Genomic DNA, 18475 nt, shown 5'->3' on the forward strand with positions numbered 1-18475 from the left:
AATAAATGTTTCTGATAGAAGATAGGCTGCTATTTATCTTCTGATAATTAATGATTATGACCACTTTCTCAAAATACAAAATAGGTTTCCAATTTTAATGACATTGTCTCTTTGAAATGGGTACGTTTGTTAGATAACCTCCAATTAGTTTTTTAAAAAAGGACACGAGGTGCTGGAGTAACTCAGCAGGTCAGGCAGCATCTCTGGAGAACATGGATAAGTGATGTTTCTGTAGAAAGGTCCTGACCCGAAACGTCACATATCCATGTTCTCCAGAGATGCTGCCTGACCTGCTAATTTACTCTGGCACTTTGTGTTCTTTTGTGTATTAACCAGGTTCTGCAATTCTTTGTTTCTACATTCTCCCATTGGTAAAACTATTCTGACACCCTTAACAGGGATTTTCCCTCAGGTAATTGGCTTTTAAATCACTCCAAAAACCTCAGAGTGCAATTTTTGTGCACCATTCGAGGAAACTACACTTGGGTTGTAACTCTGCCCCACTTCTTGAGGTTTGTATCTTTAAAGTTGATACCACATGAAAATAAAAGGATGCTTCAGTAGTTTAGGTGTTTCCTCAAATCTGATCATTGCTGATCAACAATGGCATTCTCTTATATTTTCAAGAATATAACACGAGCAAAATTAGAGAGTTTCCTGACTGTTAAACATATTTCATCAGTGTCATTTTGGTGACACCAGTTCAGTGACACATTCAAATAGTGAAATTATCTGACACAACAGTTGTTGAAACTATTGCCCGACCTATTACAAATGAAGATAGACACAAAATCCTGGTGTAACTCAGCGGGACACACAGCATCTCTGGAGAGAATGGGTTTTGGGTCGTGATCCTTCTTCAGACTGAAGAAGGGTTCTGGCCCAAAACATCACCCATTCCTTCCCTCCAGAGATCCTGCCTGTCCCACTGCGTTACTCCAGCATTTTGTGTCTATCTTCGGTGTAAACCAGCATCCTTCCGACACTATTACAAACGATCTCTCCTTGAATTTTTGAATTCAAAGAAGCCCTAGCACAGCGGTGAAATGCAGTTACTGGTAAACAGTGTAATAAAGCTGGCAGCACTGAATTTGGAATGCTTTGGAACAAGTCTTGGATATGCATCATAAAAATTAAAGCCATTCTGGAAGTTGCCTTCAATAACCTTGCTTTATTATGCATTGTTTTGCAAGTGAGTGCAGAATATTCTGCCTGATGTGTGAATATATGCCTTTTAATTTTATTTTCTACCCATAGTTTGTTGTTTCCCTGAAGGTGCAAAATTCTCGCAAAAGTATATATAAAAAGACACAGTGCTGGCATAACTCAGTTAGTCAGACAGCATCCCTGAAGGATGGGGATAAGTGACGTTTCGTGTCGAGTCCTTTTTTAGACTCGACACATCGCATCCATGTTCTCCAGAAATGCTGACTGACCTGCTGAGTTGCTCCAACACTTTGTGTCCTTTTGTGTAAACCAGCATCGGCAGTTCCTTGTTTCTCCTATATTGTTTTCGTGCCGCTTCTACTTTGACTCAGTGATCATTAATTTGTGATATTTGAGTACTGTTGTTTTATGATTGTGGATGTATCATGGTTAAAGCTAATCCCATGCCTGCTGACATGTGGGCATCCGACTGTGGACTATGATCACAGGATGGGGTGAATATTATAAGTTCTGCAGAACACTGGAGACAGCAAATGGAGCTTGTACCTGTGACATTTTGAGATCATGTGATGTAGCTGCTTGTTGGATTAAATTATTGAGGCATAAGAAATGCTATGACTGCATGTTTCCCCCTATTAGGATGGTTTTGCTGTAACTTGGCAAGAACTGGTAATAACGAAAAGGTGGTTTCTTGTCTGTTGGAAACAGACCAAAGAGACAGGAGCAGAACAGATGTGCTTGGCGGGTTTCCTTTCATTGATGTCAATGGAATGAGTCATTTTCATTTTCATTAATAAAGATTTGCATTGTTTCCAGTTGAAACCATTTCCTTCGTTGATTTCTTGAGAATTTAATCGAAATTCTCTTGGTTTATATAAAAGCAGATTGAGGTCTGGTTCTGTACTTTTATAATGCAATTTTGGTTTAGGTAACATGTTTGCAATGCACATTAATGTTGTAATCAGTCATTGCTATTAGAACAATGCACAATACTCATAAATAGAAATTTCTGTAAAAGTTAATACCACGACCCTCTTCTCCAAATTCTTAATCTAAAATGTAGATATAGTAGGTAGTTTTTATGCGCACACAAATTTTATCGGTTTTGTGATTGTAGTCAGCAGCAGTTTTTAATCCAAAGCAATATTGTGTTAAATGGTTATTTTTTTCTGTTTTAACGCCTATTTGTTTGATTCCATTAGAACCGCTGAGAAAGTGGTGATGACACAATGGAATACTTTTAGAAAAGATATATGATGTTCTTGACAGGAATATTGATGGTTTCAATATTGAAAGCATTGAATATATCAGCATTGAAGAAAAGGTTTACTCCACATTGAAAATTGAAATTGCATTGTAATATGTCTCCTGCCTTTTACTGCAGGTATGGTGTGAAAAAGAAACCCATATATGTCAATGTAATCCGAGACCCAATTGAAAGACTGGTGTCCTATTACTACTTTCTACGCTTTGGTGATGACTACCGGCCGGGACTAAAGAGAAGAAAGCAAGGAGATAAAAAGGTAAAATTATTTAAAGAGAGAATTAGATTTAGCTCTGAGGGCCAAAGGAATCAAGGGATATGGGGGGAAAAAGCAGGAACGGGGTACTGATTTTAGATGATCAGCCATGATCATATTGAATGGCGGTGCTGGTTCGAAGGGCTGAATGGCCTACTCCTGCACCTATTTTTCTATGAATCTGTGAATGTAATCCTTACAGCACCAAGCAAGATAGAAAGATGTTTAAAAAAGCAAAATATAATGGACAACAGAATGCTGCAACATCTAACTTTTTCAAGTTTGATTCCAGAAATTATGACTTTATAACTTAGTTATTTGGTTGAAAATGTATATTTTGCACACTCTAGTCCTGTGGATAGAACGTTTTTGTCTTTAATCTTTGGATTTGGGGGATGGTTGGCGGGGTGCAAAGTGGTAAAAATGAAAATGCGTACTGATTTTGCTGGGATAAGTGTTAATCCTGGAAAGCGCTTCTGCAATAAGTGAGCTGCAGAGGAGGGAAATCATTTCAGGGAGTTAACAGATGGCATTGATCATATTACTAGTTATTATTACAAGTTAAGATAATTCTAGAGTGATTTTTTTTTCCCATGATCTGTCTCGTACAACTACCACAGCTTGCTCTACCGCACTGTTTTCATAGTGGGGGAATGTGAAGTGAGGAAATCCATTCACGGTGCAGATATTTTTATTTACCTTTTGCTTAATCTCATACTCTTACATGTTTTTCTTTAATTTCTATTGCAATACATGGCCATTTTATGGGTCCGTTGGGTATTACTGCAAATTAAGGAAATTAAATTAGGATTTGCTTGAAAGCCATGTGACTTTTGCATTTCAACAGCTGAGTCATCTCGGTCAGAAAGCTCCAAATTTAATCTCTGCTTACTTGAAGTTAACTCATTTCTGTCAGGTGAGAGACGGAAATACTACTCTTTGCCTTGAGTCGCCCAGTTGGAGTCTGGAAAATGGGTAATCCTCCCCTCCAGAGAGTCTGGATGAAAGTCGCTTGATGACAAGATCAGTTTCAGCTATGATTCCCACCAAAGTCAAACAGTCTGTCTAAGCTAGTCGTTACAGGTGATTATTGGTGCCTGAGAGAGCCTGTGGGCTCAGTTGCCGAGAAACTAAATGGGAAAGAAACAACTGAAGTACCTTTTATTACACAGGAAAGTGGCATAGCACTTGACTGATACCAAATATATAATATATTTGGGTTAGTTTATAGACAATAGGTGCAGGAATAGGCCATTCGAGTGTTCGATCACATTCAATGTGATCATGGCTGATCATCCACAATCAGTACCCGTTCCTGCCCTCTCCCCATAACCCCTGACTCCGCTATCATTAACAGCTCTATCTAACTCTCTCTTGAAAATATCCAGAGAATTGGCCTCCACTGCCTTCTCATATCATATCATATCATATCATATATATACAGCCGGAAACAGGCCTTTTCGGCCCTCCAAGTCCGTGCCGCCCAGCGATCCCCGTACATTAACACTATCCTACACCCACTAGAGAATTCCACAGATTTCAAACTCTTGAGTGGAAAGGTTTTTCCTCATCTCCATTCTAAATGGCCTACTCCTTATTCTTAAACTGTGGCTCCTGGTTCTGGACTCCCCCAACATTGGGAACATGCAGGGCCGTTTTTACAGCATTATGGGCCCCCGGGCAAAGCAGTGTACTGGGGCCCCTACCGTTACTCTCCCCCACCCCCCTTTCCCTACCAGCCCCCCCCCCCTGTCGTGCCGACGAAAAGCACTTAGCGATGGACTTAGGGTGCTACATTTTTGCGAAAAGCACTTACAGATCGCTGCGAGAAGCACTTAGGGACCGAAAATATTGCGAAAAAAGCACTTATTGAACCTACATTTTTAAAGTAGTATTTATTTATTGCAAGTCACTTAACATACACAGATCAGCATGGGGCCCCTATGCTCGTGGGCCCCCGGGCAAGTGCCCATCAGGCCCATGCGTTAAGAACATGTTTCCTGCCTCTAGCGAGTCAAATCCCTTAATAATCGTATATGTTTCAATAAGATCTCCTCTCATACTTCTAAATTCCAGCGTATACAAGCCCAGTCGCTCCAGTCTTTCAACGTACAACAATCCAGCCATTCCGGGAATTAACCTAGTAAACCTACGCTGCACTCCCTCAATAGCAAGAATGTCCTTCCTCAAATTTGGAGACCAAAACTGCGCACAGTACTCCAGGTGCGGTCTCACTAGGGCCCTGTACAACTGTAGAAGGACCTCTTTGCTCCTATACTCAACTCCTCTAGTCATGAAGGCCAACATGCCATTGGCTTTCTTCACTGCCTGCTGTACCTGCATGCTTACTTTCAGTTTAGAGATACAGTGTGCAAACAGGCCCATCAGCCCACCGAGTCCACGCCAGCCAACAATCACTCGTACGCTAGTTCTATCCTACACAACACCCTAGAGAAAATATGCATATGCCAATTGACCAGCAAGCCTGGACATCTTTGGAGTGTGGGAGGAAACCAAAAAACCCAAGCAGTCACAGGGAGAAGATACAAACTCCGTGCAGACAGCGCACATAGTCAAGATCGAACCCGGGTCTCTGGCGCTGTAAGGCAGCAACTCTACCACTGCGTTACTGATTAATCTGGTTTTAGTCATGGCTGAACAAATGTTGTCTAGGATTGTAATAACAACTTGCCTATTTTTTATCCAGGAAGACTTTAAAACAACTAATGGTTACTGACATGATTTTGGTTTAACATCTAATCAAAATGATGGCATATCCAACAGTGCAGCCCTCTCATAGTGCAGCCCTGAGGTAGAGTGTGCCAGTATATTCCCCCCCTCCTCCCCCCCCAGCCATTACATTTACTACTTCTGAGCGAGTAAGAGTCCATAATCACCAGGAGAAGATGAAAGGGGAGAAGACTGGACAAAATTACACTTCTAAAAACCTTGTTTCAGTTCATTTGTACTATTCATGTAGGACCTCAAAGGTCAAGTATAAAACTGGAAAATATAAATTGGGGACAAAAAAGTAATTGGAAGCAAGTTACCAGAATATTGCGTCAAATAGAGATCACGTTGCATAACTCAAGGTGGAAATAACCAGATTGTGCCGCAAGGTTAATCCCTTTAACTTCCTTTTCTTGATTCCTCCGTTTCTGTGTATGGTTTTTGTAGAAGCGTGAAATATTGTACGTTTAACGAAAATTCAAGGTCGATTTTGTGGTATGATACTGGTTTTAATTCCATCAGAGCGTATCTTCAAAAATTAAAGTTAAAATTTAGATTTTGTCCCTTGAAATTAATCGGTTTCCTTATCAATATTGTAAATAGCTGGAAATCGAAAAATTGAAGATGCTGGAAATCTGAAACAGTAAAATTTAGTGGAAAAACTCGCAAGTCAGGCAGCATCAGAGGTAAGAGAAACAGTCAGCGACTTGATTCTTAATGATTGCAGACGCGAAAGGTTAACTGTTTCTCTCTCCACAAATGCTGCCTGATCAGAGTTTTACCAGCATTTTATGATTTTGTTCAAATAACTGGACAGGTTTCTTTAAAGCCAAAGCTGTTTATCTGCAGATGGAAAATTTATTGTTCATTCTAGAAGGTCGCAAAGTTCCCAGGCAGATCAGAATAGTGGTAGGGTTGAGAATTAGAATGGTATGCATAAAAGCTCGGGATCATCCCTGCAGACTGAGCATAGGTGATCCAGATAGTCCACGCCCAATCTGTGTTTGGTTTTTCCAATGTAAAGTAGGCCATATTCTGAACATCGAGTGCAGTAGACAAGAATGGAAGTAAATTGCTGCTTCATCTTCAATTTGGGCCCCTGAATGGTGGGAACGAAAGAGGTGACTGGACAGGTAATAGATTACAGAAATAGGCCGTTCAGCCCATCATGTCCATGCCACCATTTTTGTCCATCTGCACTAAACCTATTTTCCCGTATTAGGTCTATTCCTCTTTGCCTATTTCACAACTAAATATCTCTTGCAATTTTTATCTAACCACCATCTCCAAAAGCGCAAGTGCAATCTGTCTACCACTATATTAAAACAAAAATCCCTTTAAAACTAAAGTCCTTCCTTGCACCTTAAACGCATGGCTTGTTGTTGATACCCACTACCATGACGAAAGGAATATCTACCCTATCTGTTAGTTGCATGGGAAAGTGCCATGGTGAGTGGGGACAGAAGAATGGGTCCCTGCAAAATGCAGAAAGGGAAAGATGGTGGGATCATGTTGGAGCTGGGGGAAATTGCAACGGGCAAGGTACAGTTCCTTATGGAGATAGAATGATTTAAAAAGGGTAGTAATTACCAATAACAATTATGGTCTTCATTCTAGAATCATTGAACTTTCACAAGGCCCATGGGTAATCCAAAGGCAAAGACAATGAGGAGGAAATTGTTTAGTCAGAGGGTGCTGAATCTGTGGAATTCATTGCTGCAGATGGCAATGAAGGCCAAGACATTGGGTATTTTTAAAATGGAGGTTGATAGGTTCTTGATTAGTCGGGGCAGCAAAGGTTACAGGGAGAGGGCAAGAGAGTGGGATTGAGAGGGGAAAATATTTCGGCCACGATTGAATGGTGGAATAGACTCGATGGGCCAAATGGCCTCGTCCTGCTCCTATGTCTTGAGGTCTAATGATCTAGCTTTCTCGATACAATGAAAGTGAACTCACCATTTGGTAAATGTACACTGCTTCACAAATGAAATTGTCTGGGAATTTAACGTAGTTATTTAGCAAGACTGATACTGTTGTATGCAAGAGTAGCAGGTTAACGAAATATTTTCAAACAGCAGTTAGATTTTTTTTTTTAAAAGCTCCTTGGGAAAATTAGAATTCTGTTCTGAGTGCCCGCACCGTAATCGTTTATTGCAGTGATTTACTCGATGTGTGGTCACTTGGAGCATGTTGAAATTTAATTGTGTTAACGATTGTGTGTTAGAATCTCTACAGATTGCAGTACTGACTTTGACATCATGTGGTTTCTGAAGCATTGGTTTGAAAGTTTGTATTGACTGGCAGTACTTATTTCTGCTTGTTCTGATTTACTGGTGGCTTGCAGCAATTTCTTTTATTTTCCTCCCTCTTCCCCAACCCCCACTCCAGACGTTTGATGAATGTGTTGCAGCTGGTGGGTCAGACTGTGCTCCAGAGAAGCTTTGGCTTCAGATTCCTTTCTTTTGTGGCCACAGCTCAGAATGTTGGTAGGTACAATGGAAATTTTTCAATTTGTAAACCTAATGTAAATAAAATGCACATTTGCTATTTATTACGTTTTATTTGGCAAATCATGTACGACATCATTATAGACAAAATAATTTATGGAAAATATTTTTTTAAACGTGCATTATAAATTCATTTTACAAAAGAGTGATGTTTGAAATGCAACCTGGACTGATGATGCTGAGAATTCCTTTTCACTGTGGTGGTTCGGATGCCCACTGTTGATTAGTTTAGAGATACAGCGCGGAAACAGGCCCTTGGGGCCCACTGATTCCGGGCCGACTAGCGATCCCCACGCACTAACACTATCCTGCGCACACTGGGAACAATTTATATTTTATACCAAGCCAATTAGCCTACAAATCTGTACGCTTTTGTAGTGGGAGGAAACCGGGGCTTCCGGAGAAAACCCACGTGGTCACAGGGAGAACGTACCAACTCCGTACAGACAGCATGTGTCGGCAGGATCCAACCCCAGTCTCTGGTGCTGTAAGGCAGCAACTCTATTGCTGCGCCACTATGCTGTATAAACAATATGTGTGCCCCAGTATAATTTAAAAAAAAATTGAATTACAAGTTTCTTTATAAGATTGGGTTTGGGACAAAAAGCTACCGATGTGGGTTAAACTAGCAAGATAACAGGAGGAATTATGGGCAAAGCGACAGATTTGGGATACATGGTGGTGGATAAATGCAGATTTTATCAGATCAGGTGAGAATCTTGCATTGTTAATGTGGGTTACAATATTAATGTATGTTGTTAACACGCCAGAAAGAGTTTTTGGCAGTTTTGCTAGATATATTACCATGGTTGGATAAAGGTAGGAGGGAGTTGTGAATGTAGACCAGTCTATCCAACAGATCAGACTTCCTACCACTAACTCCATCTACACTTCAGGAGATGCCTCAGGAAAGCAACCAACATAATCCAGGACTTTCCCCACCCCTGTCGTTCCTTCCCCCACTCGTGTCTGGCAGAAGATATAGAAGCTTGAAAGTGCATACCACCAGACTCCAGAACAACTTCTTGCTGTGTAGAAATGAACTGCAGATGCTGCTATATACCGAAGACATACTGAAGTGCTGGAGTAACGCAGCGGGTCAGGCAGTTTCTCTGGAGAAAAAGGATGGGTGATGTTTTGCATTGGAACCCTTCTTCAGACTGAAAGGAAGGGGTGGGTGAAGAGCTGGAGGCGGGAGAACCAAGACTAAACAGGGCCGCAAATGTTTCAGTTCCCTCCCCTCTACTTTCAGTGTGAAGTTGGGATCCGACCCGAAACGTCACCCATCCTTTTTTTTTTACCAGAGATGCTGCCTAACAGCTGCTTTCTTTGTGTTACCAGGCTTCAGAAAGGCCCTTGCATAAACCAGGATACAGTCCCAATTCTCCAACATACCTTATCGCGGACATTGGACTTTTTCACCAGAACTTTTACACCACAATGCTGAGACACTATATTCTGCAATCTGGTATCTTTCATTTCCCTCAACTTCTGAACTTATTTGGCCTGATTATATTAATGAGTAGTATTATCTGACTTAATTGGATGGCACGCAAACAAAAGCATTTCACTGCACTTTGTGTACCCGTGACAATATAAACCTAAACTGATGACTCACCAATGCTTTTGCTGACAGAAGCTTTTCACTATCTTTTCACTACACATGACAATAATAGACCGCTACCAAATCTAAAGATTCCATTTTGTTAGCTTTAATAAAGCATCTGGAGTACCCATTGTTCTGCCTTGCATTGTAACCAATCTCTAGATATCTAATAACTCTGCAATGCCTCGAATTTGGGGAATTGCCGACAGTCTGAGAACGAGGATGGTGAGGGAGAAGCCTGATGTCAGATTCCGATGTCAGGTTCTGATTTTCTGTATCTGGTAAGTTCACGATTTGTGGACTGCAGGGCATAGTTTAATGTAGAAATAATAAAGGAAATGCAAGCAAAAATATTGTGAAAGAATTTTAGCAATGACGTCACAACAGTTTAGTTTAGAGATACAGTGCGGAAACAGGCCCTTCGGCGGACCGAATCCGCGCCAAACAACAATCCCCGTGTACTAGCACTATCCTGCACACTCGGGTCGATTTACAATTTTGCCAAAGCCAGTTAACCTACAAATCTGTACGTCTTTAGAGTGTGGGAGGAAACTGGAGCACCCGGAGAAAACCCACACCATCATGGGGAGAAAATACAAACACCGTACAGACAGCACCAGGATCAAACCCGGGTTTCTGAGGCTGTAGGACAGCAACTCTCCCACTGTGCCGTCTGTATCAAGTCAAGTCAAGTTTATTTGTCACATACATATACAAGATGTGCAGTGAAATGAAAGTGGCAACGCCCGCGGATTGTGCTAAACTACAAAACAGAATAGAAGAAAAAAAATTAACACAAAAAATAAATTAATACAGTAAATTAAATTAGTCCCTGGTGATATGAGAGTTAACAGTCCTGATGGCCTGTGGGAAGAAACTCCATCTCAAATGATATCCAAATGATTTTAAAATAGCATTGTATAAATTCTGGAAATAGGTAATGCTGGAGTAATTCAGCGGGTCAGGTGGCATCCCTGGAGAGAACGGATAAGTGACGTTTTGGGTCGGAACCCGTCTTCAGGCTGAAAAAGGATCCCAACCTAATACGTCACTTATCCATTTTCTCCAGACATGCTGCCTAACCTGTTGAGTTAATTCACACTGGAATTTAGAAGGATGAGAGGGGATCTTATCGAAACGTATAAGATTATTAAGGGGTTGGACACATTAGAGGCAGGAAACATGTTCCCAATGTTGGGGGAGTCCAGAACCAGGGGCCACAGTTTTAAGAATAAGGGGTCGGCCATTTAGAACGGAGATGAGGAAAAACTTTTTCAGTCAGAGAGTTGTGAATCTGTGGAAATCTCTGCCTCAGAAGGCAGTGGAGGCCAATTCTCTGAACGCATTCAAGAGAGAGCTAGATAGAGCTCTTAAGGATAGAGGAGTCAGGGGGTATGGGGAGACGGCAGAAACGGGGTACTGATTGAGAATGTTCAGCTGGCTCGAAGGGCTGAATGGCCTACTCCTGCACCTATTGTCTATTGTGACTATCTTTGGTATAAACCAGCATCTTTCAGTTCTTTTTTAACTACATTGTATAAATTCTTGTTGGGATGGTTCCAGAATTGTAGTAGGGATTCTTCTGTAAAGGTAAGTTCAAATTGAACAATGATTTTACCCTGTCCAAGATACTAACTACTATGTGAATTAGAATCTGGCTTTTTAATCCAGCCAAATCTTTAGGTTGGAAACAATTCCCCAAGTCCCAAGCCTTTAAGATGGCATGTAGAAAATAGGTAGGAAAGAACTGCAGAGGCTGGTTTAAATCAAAGGTAGACACAAAATGCTGGAGTAACTCAGCGGGACAGGCAGCATCTCTGAAGAGAAGGAATGGGTGACGTTTCGTGTCGAGACCAGTCTGAAGAAGGGTCTGGACCCGAAATGTCACCTATTCCTTCTCTCCAGAGATGCTGTCTGTCCCGCTGAGTTACTCCAGCATTTTGTGTCCACCTTGTAGAAATTTTTTCAGTACGTGCCCATACCTTTGAGCCGCTTTGATACCGATTGTATTAGACTAAAAATCAAGTGTGTGTAAAACAAAAATAAGCCTCTTTGTCATGCTTTGTGTGGCATAAAGCATATTGGTGAGGCATCTTATTGTAAGTGGTGATATTTATTGGTATTACTGATGTCCTGGTTCGGGAGTCGGGTTGTGGCATCTGATGTGGCCACATGAAAGGTGGCCATGTGGCTCAGGAAACAAAAAAGCAGGGTTAGTTTTTGTGTTCCACTGTATGACTTTTGCTTGTTCCTGCCCAATCCCCATATATCCCTTGATTCCTTGAACAACCAGAAATTTATTGATCATTGTTTTAAATGCAATCTCTCACTGAGGCGCCGCAGCTCTTCTGGAGAAAGAATGCCAAAGATTTGCTGCCATCTGGGCGAAGAGGTTTCTCCTTGGTCAATCCTAAGCAGCCCACTTATTTAAAGCTTTGACCTTTAATTCCAGACTATGGACAAAGGAGAAATCCTCCAGATAGAGCTCTTAAGGATAGCGGAGTCAGGGGGTATGGGGAGAAGGCAGGAACGGGGTACTGATTGAGAATGATCAGCCATGATCACATTGAATGGCGATGCTGGCTCGAAGGGCCGAATGGCCTACTCCTGCACCTATTGTCTATTGTCAAACCTACGTTGTTGAGCCCATGAAAAATGAGGTGCCCTCACATTAGGTGCAAGATGGCACCCAACCCAGACGACTCTGTGTGCCAGAAGTGGATCTGCAATCACGCATTACAATTCCTCCACTCTTTTAAATCTCTACTCCAACAGCAGCGTTTCTTACTTTAACTATGCTCTTCTTAATCTTCTCTCAGATCTGTCCATTCTCTGCCTCCCAGGACAAGAACCATCCGTACCAACAATAGAGAGCAGTCCTGAACTACTCTCGATTGTAATCATGTATTGCCATTATACTGACTGGTTAGCAGGCAAGAAAAGCTTTTCACAGTACCTCTATACACATGACAATAAATTAAACTCAAACTTCTGAACGCCAAAGAATTTAGGCCGAGCTTCCTCAATCCCTGCCTCGTGGGGCAGAATTGCCATCCCAGGAATCAGTCTGGTGAATCTTCACTTCCTCTCCATGTTCTCTTTTCAGTTTCACAGCCAGTGTCCGGATGTGGTTGAAGAAATTCCCTGCCAATCTTTCACTGGTGGAAGTGTCTGAAAATGATGAGTTAAAACAGCTGTGGATGGACTGTACACTTGTCATGGGGACTCATTAAAGGATAACAAAGGGACTGGTGAGAAAGGCCATGTAGCTGAATTGACTTCAAGATCAGTCTCTAGCTGGTCTCTTTGCACTTGTTTGCCTGCTGCTAACAGGGCAATTATCTGCCACTCTCGCTCGTGAAAAGCCAGACATTGTCCTTTTTCCCTGAAACATTTCCAAATAGTGGAGTAAATTCAAACCAGCAGCAGCGTTTATTGTGGGAACAAATGCCGCATCTATTCCCTTCATTATGTTGGGAGAGAGTGGATAGATTCCATTTTGTTGTGTCATGCTTGCCTCCGTTTGCTGCTGATTGTCCTTTGGCAGTTTTTATACATCAGAGCTTTACTTTGCATCGCTTGGTGTCATTGAGGTCAGTTGGTACCTTACCTCTGAGGCAAGAATGTGTGGGTGAGGCCAGGATCCTGAATCTGCATGCAATCTAGATTGGTTCTTCAATCCAGTGAGGAGTGTGGTGAACCACCCTTTAGGTAAATTGATACCCGAGATTTAAGGTCATAATAGGAGCAGAATTAGGCCATTTGGCCCATCAAGTCTACTCTGCCATTCAATCATAGCTGATCTATCTCTCCCTCCTAACCCCATTTTCCTGCCTTCTCCCCATAACCCCCTGACACCCCGTACTAATCAAGTATAAAGCCTGTTGTAAAGATTTGGGTAAGAATACCTTAAGATCCTATATATACAGCAGCAGTTTACATTTTGACAATATAAGGGTGTGAATAAGCTATCAAGAAATTGTCACTGTCAGAATATAGTAAGTTTCTTCCTCGAAGAAAGGCAAACCACTTTCCGTTTGGGGGAAAAAAAAACTGCAGGTACCAAAATCATGAGAGGAATGGATCAGACGCACAGAGTAGGGGAATCGTGAACCAGGGGACATAGGTTTAAGGTGAGGGGGGGGGGAGATTTAATAGGAACCTGAGGGGTAACATTATTTCACACAAAGGGTGGTGGGTGCATGGAACGAGCTGCCGGAGGTGGTGGTTGAGGTAGGTAATATTGCAACGTTGAAGAAACATTTGGACAGGTACATGGATAGGACAGGTTTAGAGGGATATGGGCAAAACACAGACAGGTGGGATGAGTGTAGATGGGACATGTTGGTCGGTCTACGCAAGTTGGGCCGAAGGGGCTGCTTCCACACTGGATATACGAAACTAAAATTTAAAAATGCCAAAAAAAACTCAGTAGTCAGGCTGCATCTGTTGAAAAAGAATCGGTGAACGTTCTGGATCTGTGATCCGTTGTCACAATATGTGTTGATCTGTGTCTAGTGGAAGGCTCTTTTTTGGCCAACTTTTTGGCTTCCATCTCCTCATTTGTCTTTAAAGGAGTCGTGACCCAAAACGTCACTTATCCATGTTGTTCGGAGATGCTGTCTGACCTTGCTGAGTTAATCCAGCACTTTGTCATTTTGTGTATTAACCACCATCTGCAGTTCTTTGTTTCTATTGAGGGCGTGCAGCGTAGGTTCACTAGGTTAATTCCCGGAATGTCGAGACTGTCGTATGTTGAAAGGCTGGAGCAATTAGGCTTGTATACACTGGAATTTAGAAGGATGAGGGGGGATCTTATTGAAACATATAAGATAATTAGGGGATTGGACACATTAGAGGCAGGAAACATGTTCCCAATGTTGGGGGGGTCCAGAACAAGGGGCCACAGTTTAAGAATAAGGGGTAGGCCATTTAGAACGGAGATGAGGAAGAACTTTTTCAGTCAGAGAGTGGTGAAGGTGTGGAATTCTCTGCCTCAGAAGGCAGTGGAGGCCAGTTCGTTGGATGCTTTCAAGAGAGAGTTGGATAGAGCTCTTAAGGATAGCGGAGTGAGGGGGTATGGGGAGAAGGCAGGAACGGGGTACTGATTGAGAGTGATCAGCCATGATCGCATTGAATGGCGGTGCTGGCTCGAAGGGCTGAATGGCCTACACCTGCACCTATTGTCTATTGTCTACATCTTGTCTTTGAAGTGGTAGGGTGTGGAGGCTGGACCTTTGACAAGCTGCATTGTTTCTTTGTTTACTTGTAAAGCTTGGGTAACAATTTACTGGTATCAAATCCTTTTTTTACTTAAGGGAAATAGGTATTACCTTTAAAGTTTTAACAGATTTAATTTACACACTGGTCTGATCACTTTTGTATTTATAAATGTAGATGATTGATTCATTTAATAAAAACTTTAGTTTTACGAAAATTGTTTATGCTTTGAACTGCAGACAATTCTAGACCAGCTGAAGTTCTAGCGTGACAGTAAATTGCTTGTGGCCATGATTAAACATCAGCTTTAAAACAAAACTTACTGGTTATATCCAGAAGGAATTCAACTTCACTGGTCATTGTCTCTTTAAAGTGTTTTGAAATATGTACTGCAACAGTGTGAATTCACATCTTGAGCACAGTCAGAAGTTTAGACAGTAGTCACTCATGGGATATCACTGACTGTTCATTCCAACAGTAGCAGCAAATGGGCCTTTTGTGCCAGTGGCTATTTTTGCAGAGATGTCTACCTTGAGAGAGTTTTCTTTTTAATATAATTTTGCTTCTAGCCATGAATTTCAATATTTTTAGTTTGGTTAGGTTTTGTACGACTCCAAAGTACATTCGGATATAATGTGCATTTTATTTCAAAACTGAGGAATTGCAGTTCTCCATGGGATATGTACTGATTGTAAATCTGCAGAATGTACCCATGTCTTTTCACTGACCCTGCTAATAACCAGCTGACTGAGAACACTACAGAATAGACTCCCTGGTGATCAGCAACAGCATTTGGTAGTGTGTCAGTAAACCTACCTGGCTTGCAGGTCCAAAGCCACAAATAAAGCTCGTTATTTGCCTTGGTGAAAAGAGTAGCACCTGTGACCTATTTCCTAAACACCACTGTTTTTAATAAGATTGTAACGCAGTGACAGCACAGCATGAGATTAATTACCTGTCCTATCCTAGATGCAATTAAAGTGGGTGAGGATCTGCGGAAATCCTTCTCCTGTCTGTAGCCTACTAGCGATCATTACTCTTTGTCATTACAGGAATGTTGGAAGCAAATGGGCTTTGGAACAAGCCAAATACAACCTTGTTAACGAGTATCTCCTCGTCGGAGTAACCGAGGAATTGGAAGACTTCATAATGCTCCTGGAGGCAGTCTTGCCACGCTTCTTTAGAGGAGCTACAGAACTATACCGTACAGGTTAGTCAGAAAATGTTTTGTGCGTGCATGTGCGCTGATACCTTGTTAATACAAAATATTCATCTTTTAATTCTATAATTTTATAAACTCTGCTTTGGATATCGTTGAGATCATGAGTTGGATTCAGTTTCCCCTGAATCGTATGCAAAAATAGAAAATGATGAAAAGGCTCAATTAACTTGTTTCTTTTTCCAATTCTCACAAAGGGTCATTAACTGTTTCACTTCATAGATGCTGCCTGACCCGAGTTTTTTTCCTTCATTTTGTTTTTTTTTGCAGTGGATTTCAAAAGTTGGTGTTTTCTTTTAATTTTCCCTTTGAGTCCTGACACGAAGAATAGATTTATCTTTAAAAGGAAATGGCCGGAAATGGAAGTTGGAGCTACTAATTTGTACTATTCCCTATTTTATTCCTGGGGCGGGTTTCTATTGATGTAGTTGAACTGGATCTTCTATTAGGTGCAGTTACAACCAACCATAACCAGGCAAAGTTTATAAATGCCAACGGCTGGTCTCGTGCTGTTGAGTGGAGGTTTCACTCCTTGATGCTCCTGTCTCTGGCATTACAGTTAGTTCTAATGAGTGCTTAACCAGAGTTCTGCAGTGGAGAGGCACCAAAGGAAAAAAAAGTCATCAGCTGTAGTTATTTTATTCAAAGAGACTGACACTGCAGATAAAGGCCATTTATTTCCATGTATTTAGAAAGTGTGTACGATTTAGAACAGATGTAATCTTGGGAATTGATCAGTGTTTTGCATATTGATAAATAAGAGCTCATGTTGTTTCCTTTGTTTCTTGATTTCCTCTTTAATCAGGAAAGAAATCTCACCTTCGAAAAACGGCAGAGAAGAAAATGCCTACAAAAGAAACCATAGCCAAACTGCAGCTGTCCGAGATCTGGAAAATGGAAAATGAGTTCTACGAGTTTGCCCTGGAACAATTTCAGTTTATTAGAGCTCATGCAGTGAGAGAAAAAGATGGCGAACTTTACCTCCTCACCCAGAACTACTTGTTTGAAAAAATCTATCCGAAAGTAAATTGAACAGTTTTTACTCTAATGACCTGAAAAACTGCATCAAGAAATGTCTTTCTGCTGAATCGGTTGTAATCTTAGGGGGGGGGGGGAAACGCTCCCAATGATTTTTTTTTTCTTCCCCCCCCTCCCCCAATAAGTCCAGAGACGGAAACTCTGCAGTTTGTATCAAATCTGCTGTGAGACATTTAAATCTGCAAAGATTTAATGCCACCAATTATGTGAATCAATGGACAAATGAGCAAGCAAAATCATTTACACAGTATCCTAAATGTGTGGATGGCATTCTGTCATGATTACTGATCAAATTGTGGTATGTTTTAGGGATTCCTGTGTCTTGTAAACTTTTACCTGTAGAACTATTTTTACTAGGATGCTTTATAAAGTGTTTCAAAAGTATTGTAATTTCGGAGTAAGATAAAGGATAAAGTGCTGTAAATATCGCACATTTTGAGTGTTTGGACCAAAAGGTTTGAAGTATTTATTTTGCACCACTTTTGTTCAAGGTGGTGTAATTGAAAGTGTCCCATACAACATGCTGTGCATCCTTTTGTTAGATACTTTTTGTGTAAATTTCAATTTGTAGACTCAAATCCTCCTCACTTATTTGTATCATGCAAAATAATATTAACGAGATCAAGAACAAAATGCGCACTGCAGAGACTTGGCAGTTACACTGAAGCAGCCTTTGAAGGTGCTTTTGTGTAGCACTTGTGTAGGAAGAAGCTGTACGTTTCGGAAGGAACTGCAGATGCTGGTTTAAACCGAAGATAGACGCAAAATGCTGGAGTAACTCAGCGGGACGGGCAGCATCTCCAGAGATGCTGCCTGTCCCGCTGAGTTATTCCATCATTTTGTGTCTATCTTATGTAGCACTTGGTTGCCCATACCTACCGTTAGAAAATCAAGGAGATTCCCCAGTGGAGAATCATTTTAAACTGTTTAAGAATCTGGTTGTGCTGAGATCACCAATTGGTTTCGACAGTATTGGTAGATTTTTATTGTTGTTTCCAACCCCAATTTAAAAGATTATGCATTGTACTATGCTGCATTTCTAAGTACATTTTAATTGCACTTTTTTAAAAAAAAATCAGAAATGTAATAATTTATCCTGTAGGCTTGCTATGTTTTCAGAGGGGGGTGACATTGTGCTGCTCAATTTCACAAAAGAGAGGTTCCTTGTATTTAGCCTCTTAACTGCATGGTGCCACTTGTGCATGTTCACCCCAACCCCTGTACACAGTGGGATCTGTGATATGAAAACATATTTGTTTGCAGATATCTTCACTAGTTCCTTTGCCTCTTGTTCCTATTAAAAACATTACAGTTTCCAAGATAAATAGATCTGTTTATTTAAAAGGTTAAAACTAAAACTGTTCATTAGACACTCTGGGCTGCATTTTCCATTGATTGAGCAGCCAGTGGTTTTGAGGGTGGATGAATGTTCCACCCTTGAAAAGCACGTTTGATCAAGTCCTGCTGT

At 41.1% G+C, this 18475-nt stretch overlaps 1 protein-coding gene across 1 annotated transcript in view; it reads left to right on the forward strand.

Annotated features, from left to right (window-relative positions):
* hs2st1a (heparan sulfate 2-O-sulfotransferase 1a) overlaps nt 1–17815 on the forward strand; it is a 118260-nt gene extending 100445 nt beyond the window's left edge. Inside the window, exons 4-7 of the mRNA XM_078408180.1 lie at nt 2552–2690; nt 7806–7903; nt 15803–15960; nt 16775–17815. Coding sequence (XP_078264306.1) covers nt 2552–2690; nt 7806–7903; nt 15803–15960; nt 16775–17001 — 622 coding nt within the window. The 3' untranslated portion in view covers nt 17002–17815. The remainder of the gene's footprint in view (nt 1–2551; nt 2691–7805; nt 7904–15802; nt 15961–16774) is intronic.
* Nucleotides 17816–18475: the final 660 nt, after the last annotated feature.

The sequence above is a fragment of the Rhinoraja longicauda genome, chromosome 11 (genome assembly GCF_053455715.1).
Source record: "Rhinoraja longicauda isolate Sanriku21f chromosome 11, sRhiLon1.1, whole genome shotgun sequence".
Taxonomy (NCBI): Eukaryota; Metazoa; Chordata; class Chondrichthyes; order Rajiformes; family Arhynchobatidae; genus Rhinoraja; species Rhinoraja longicauda.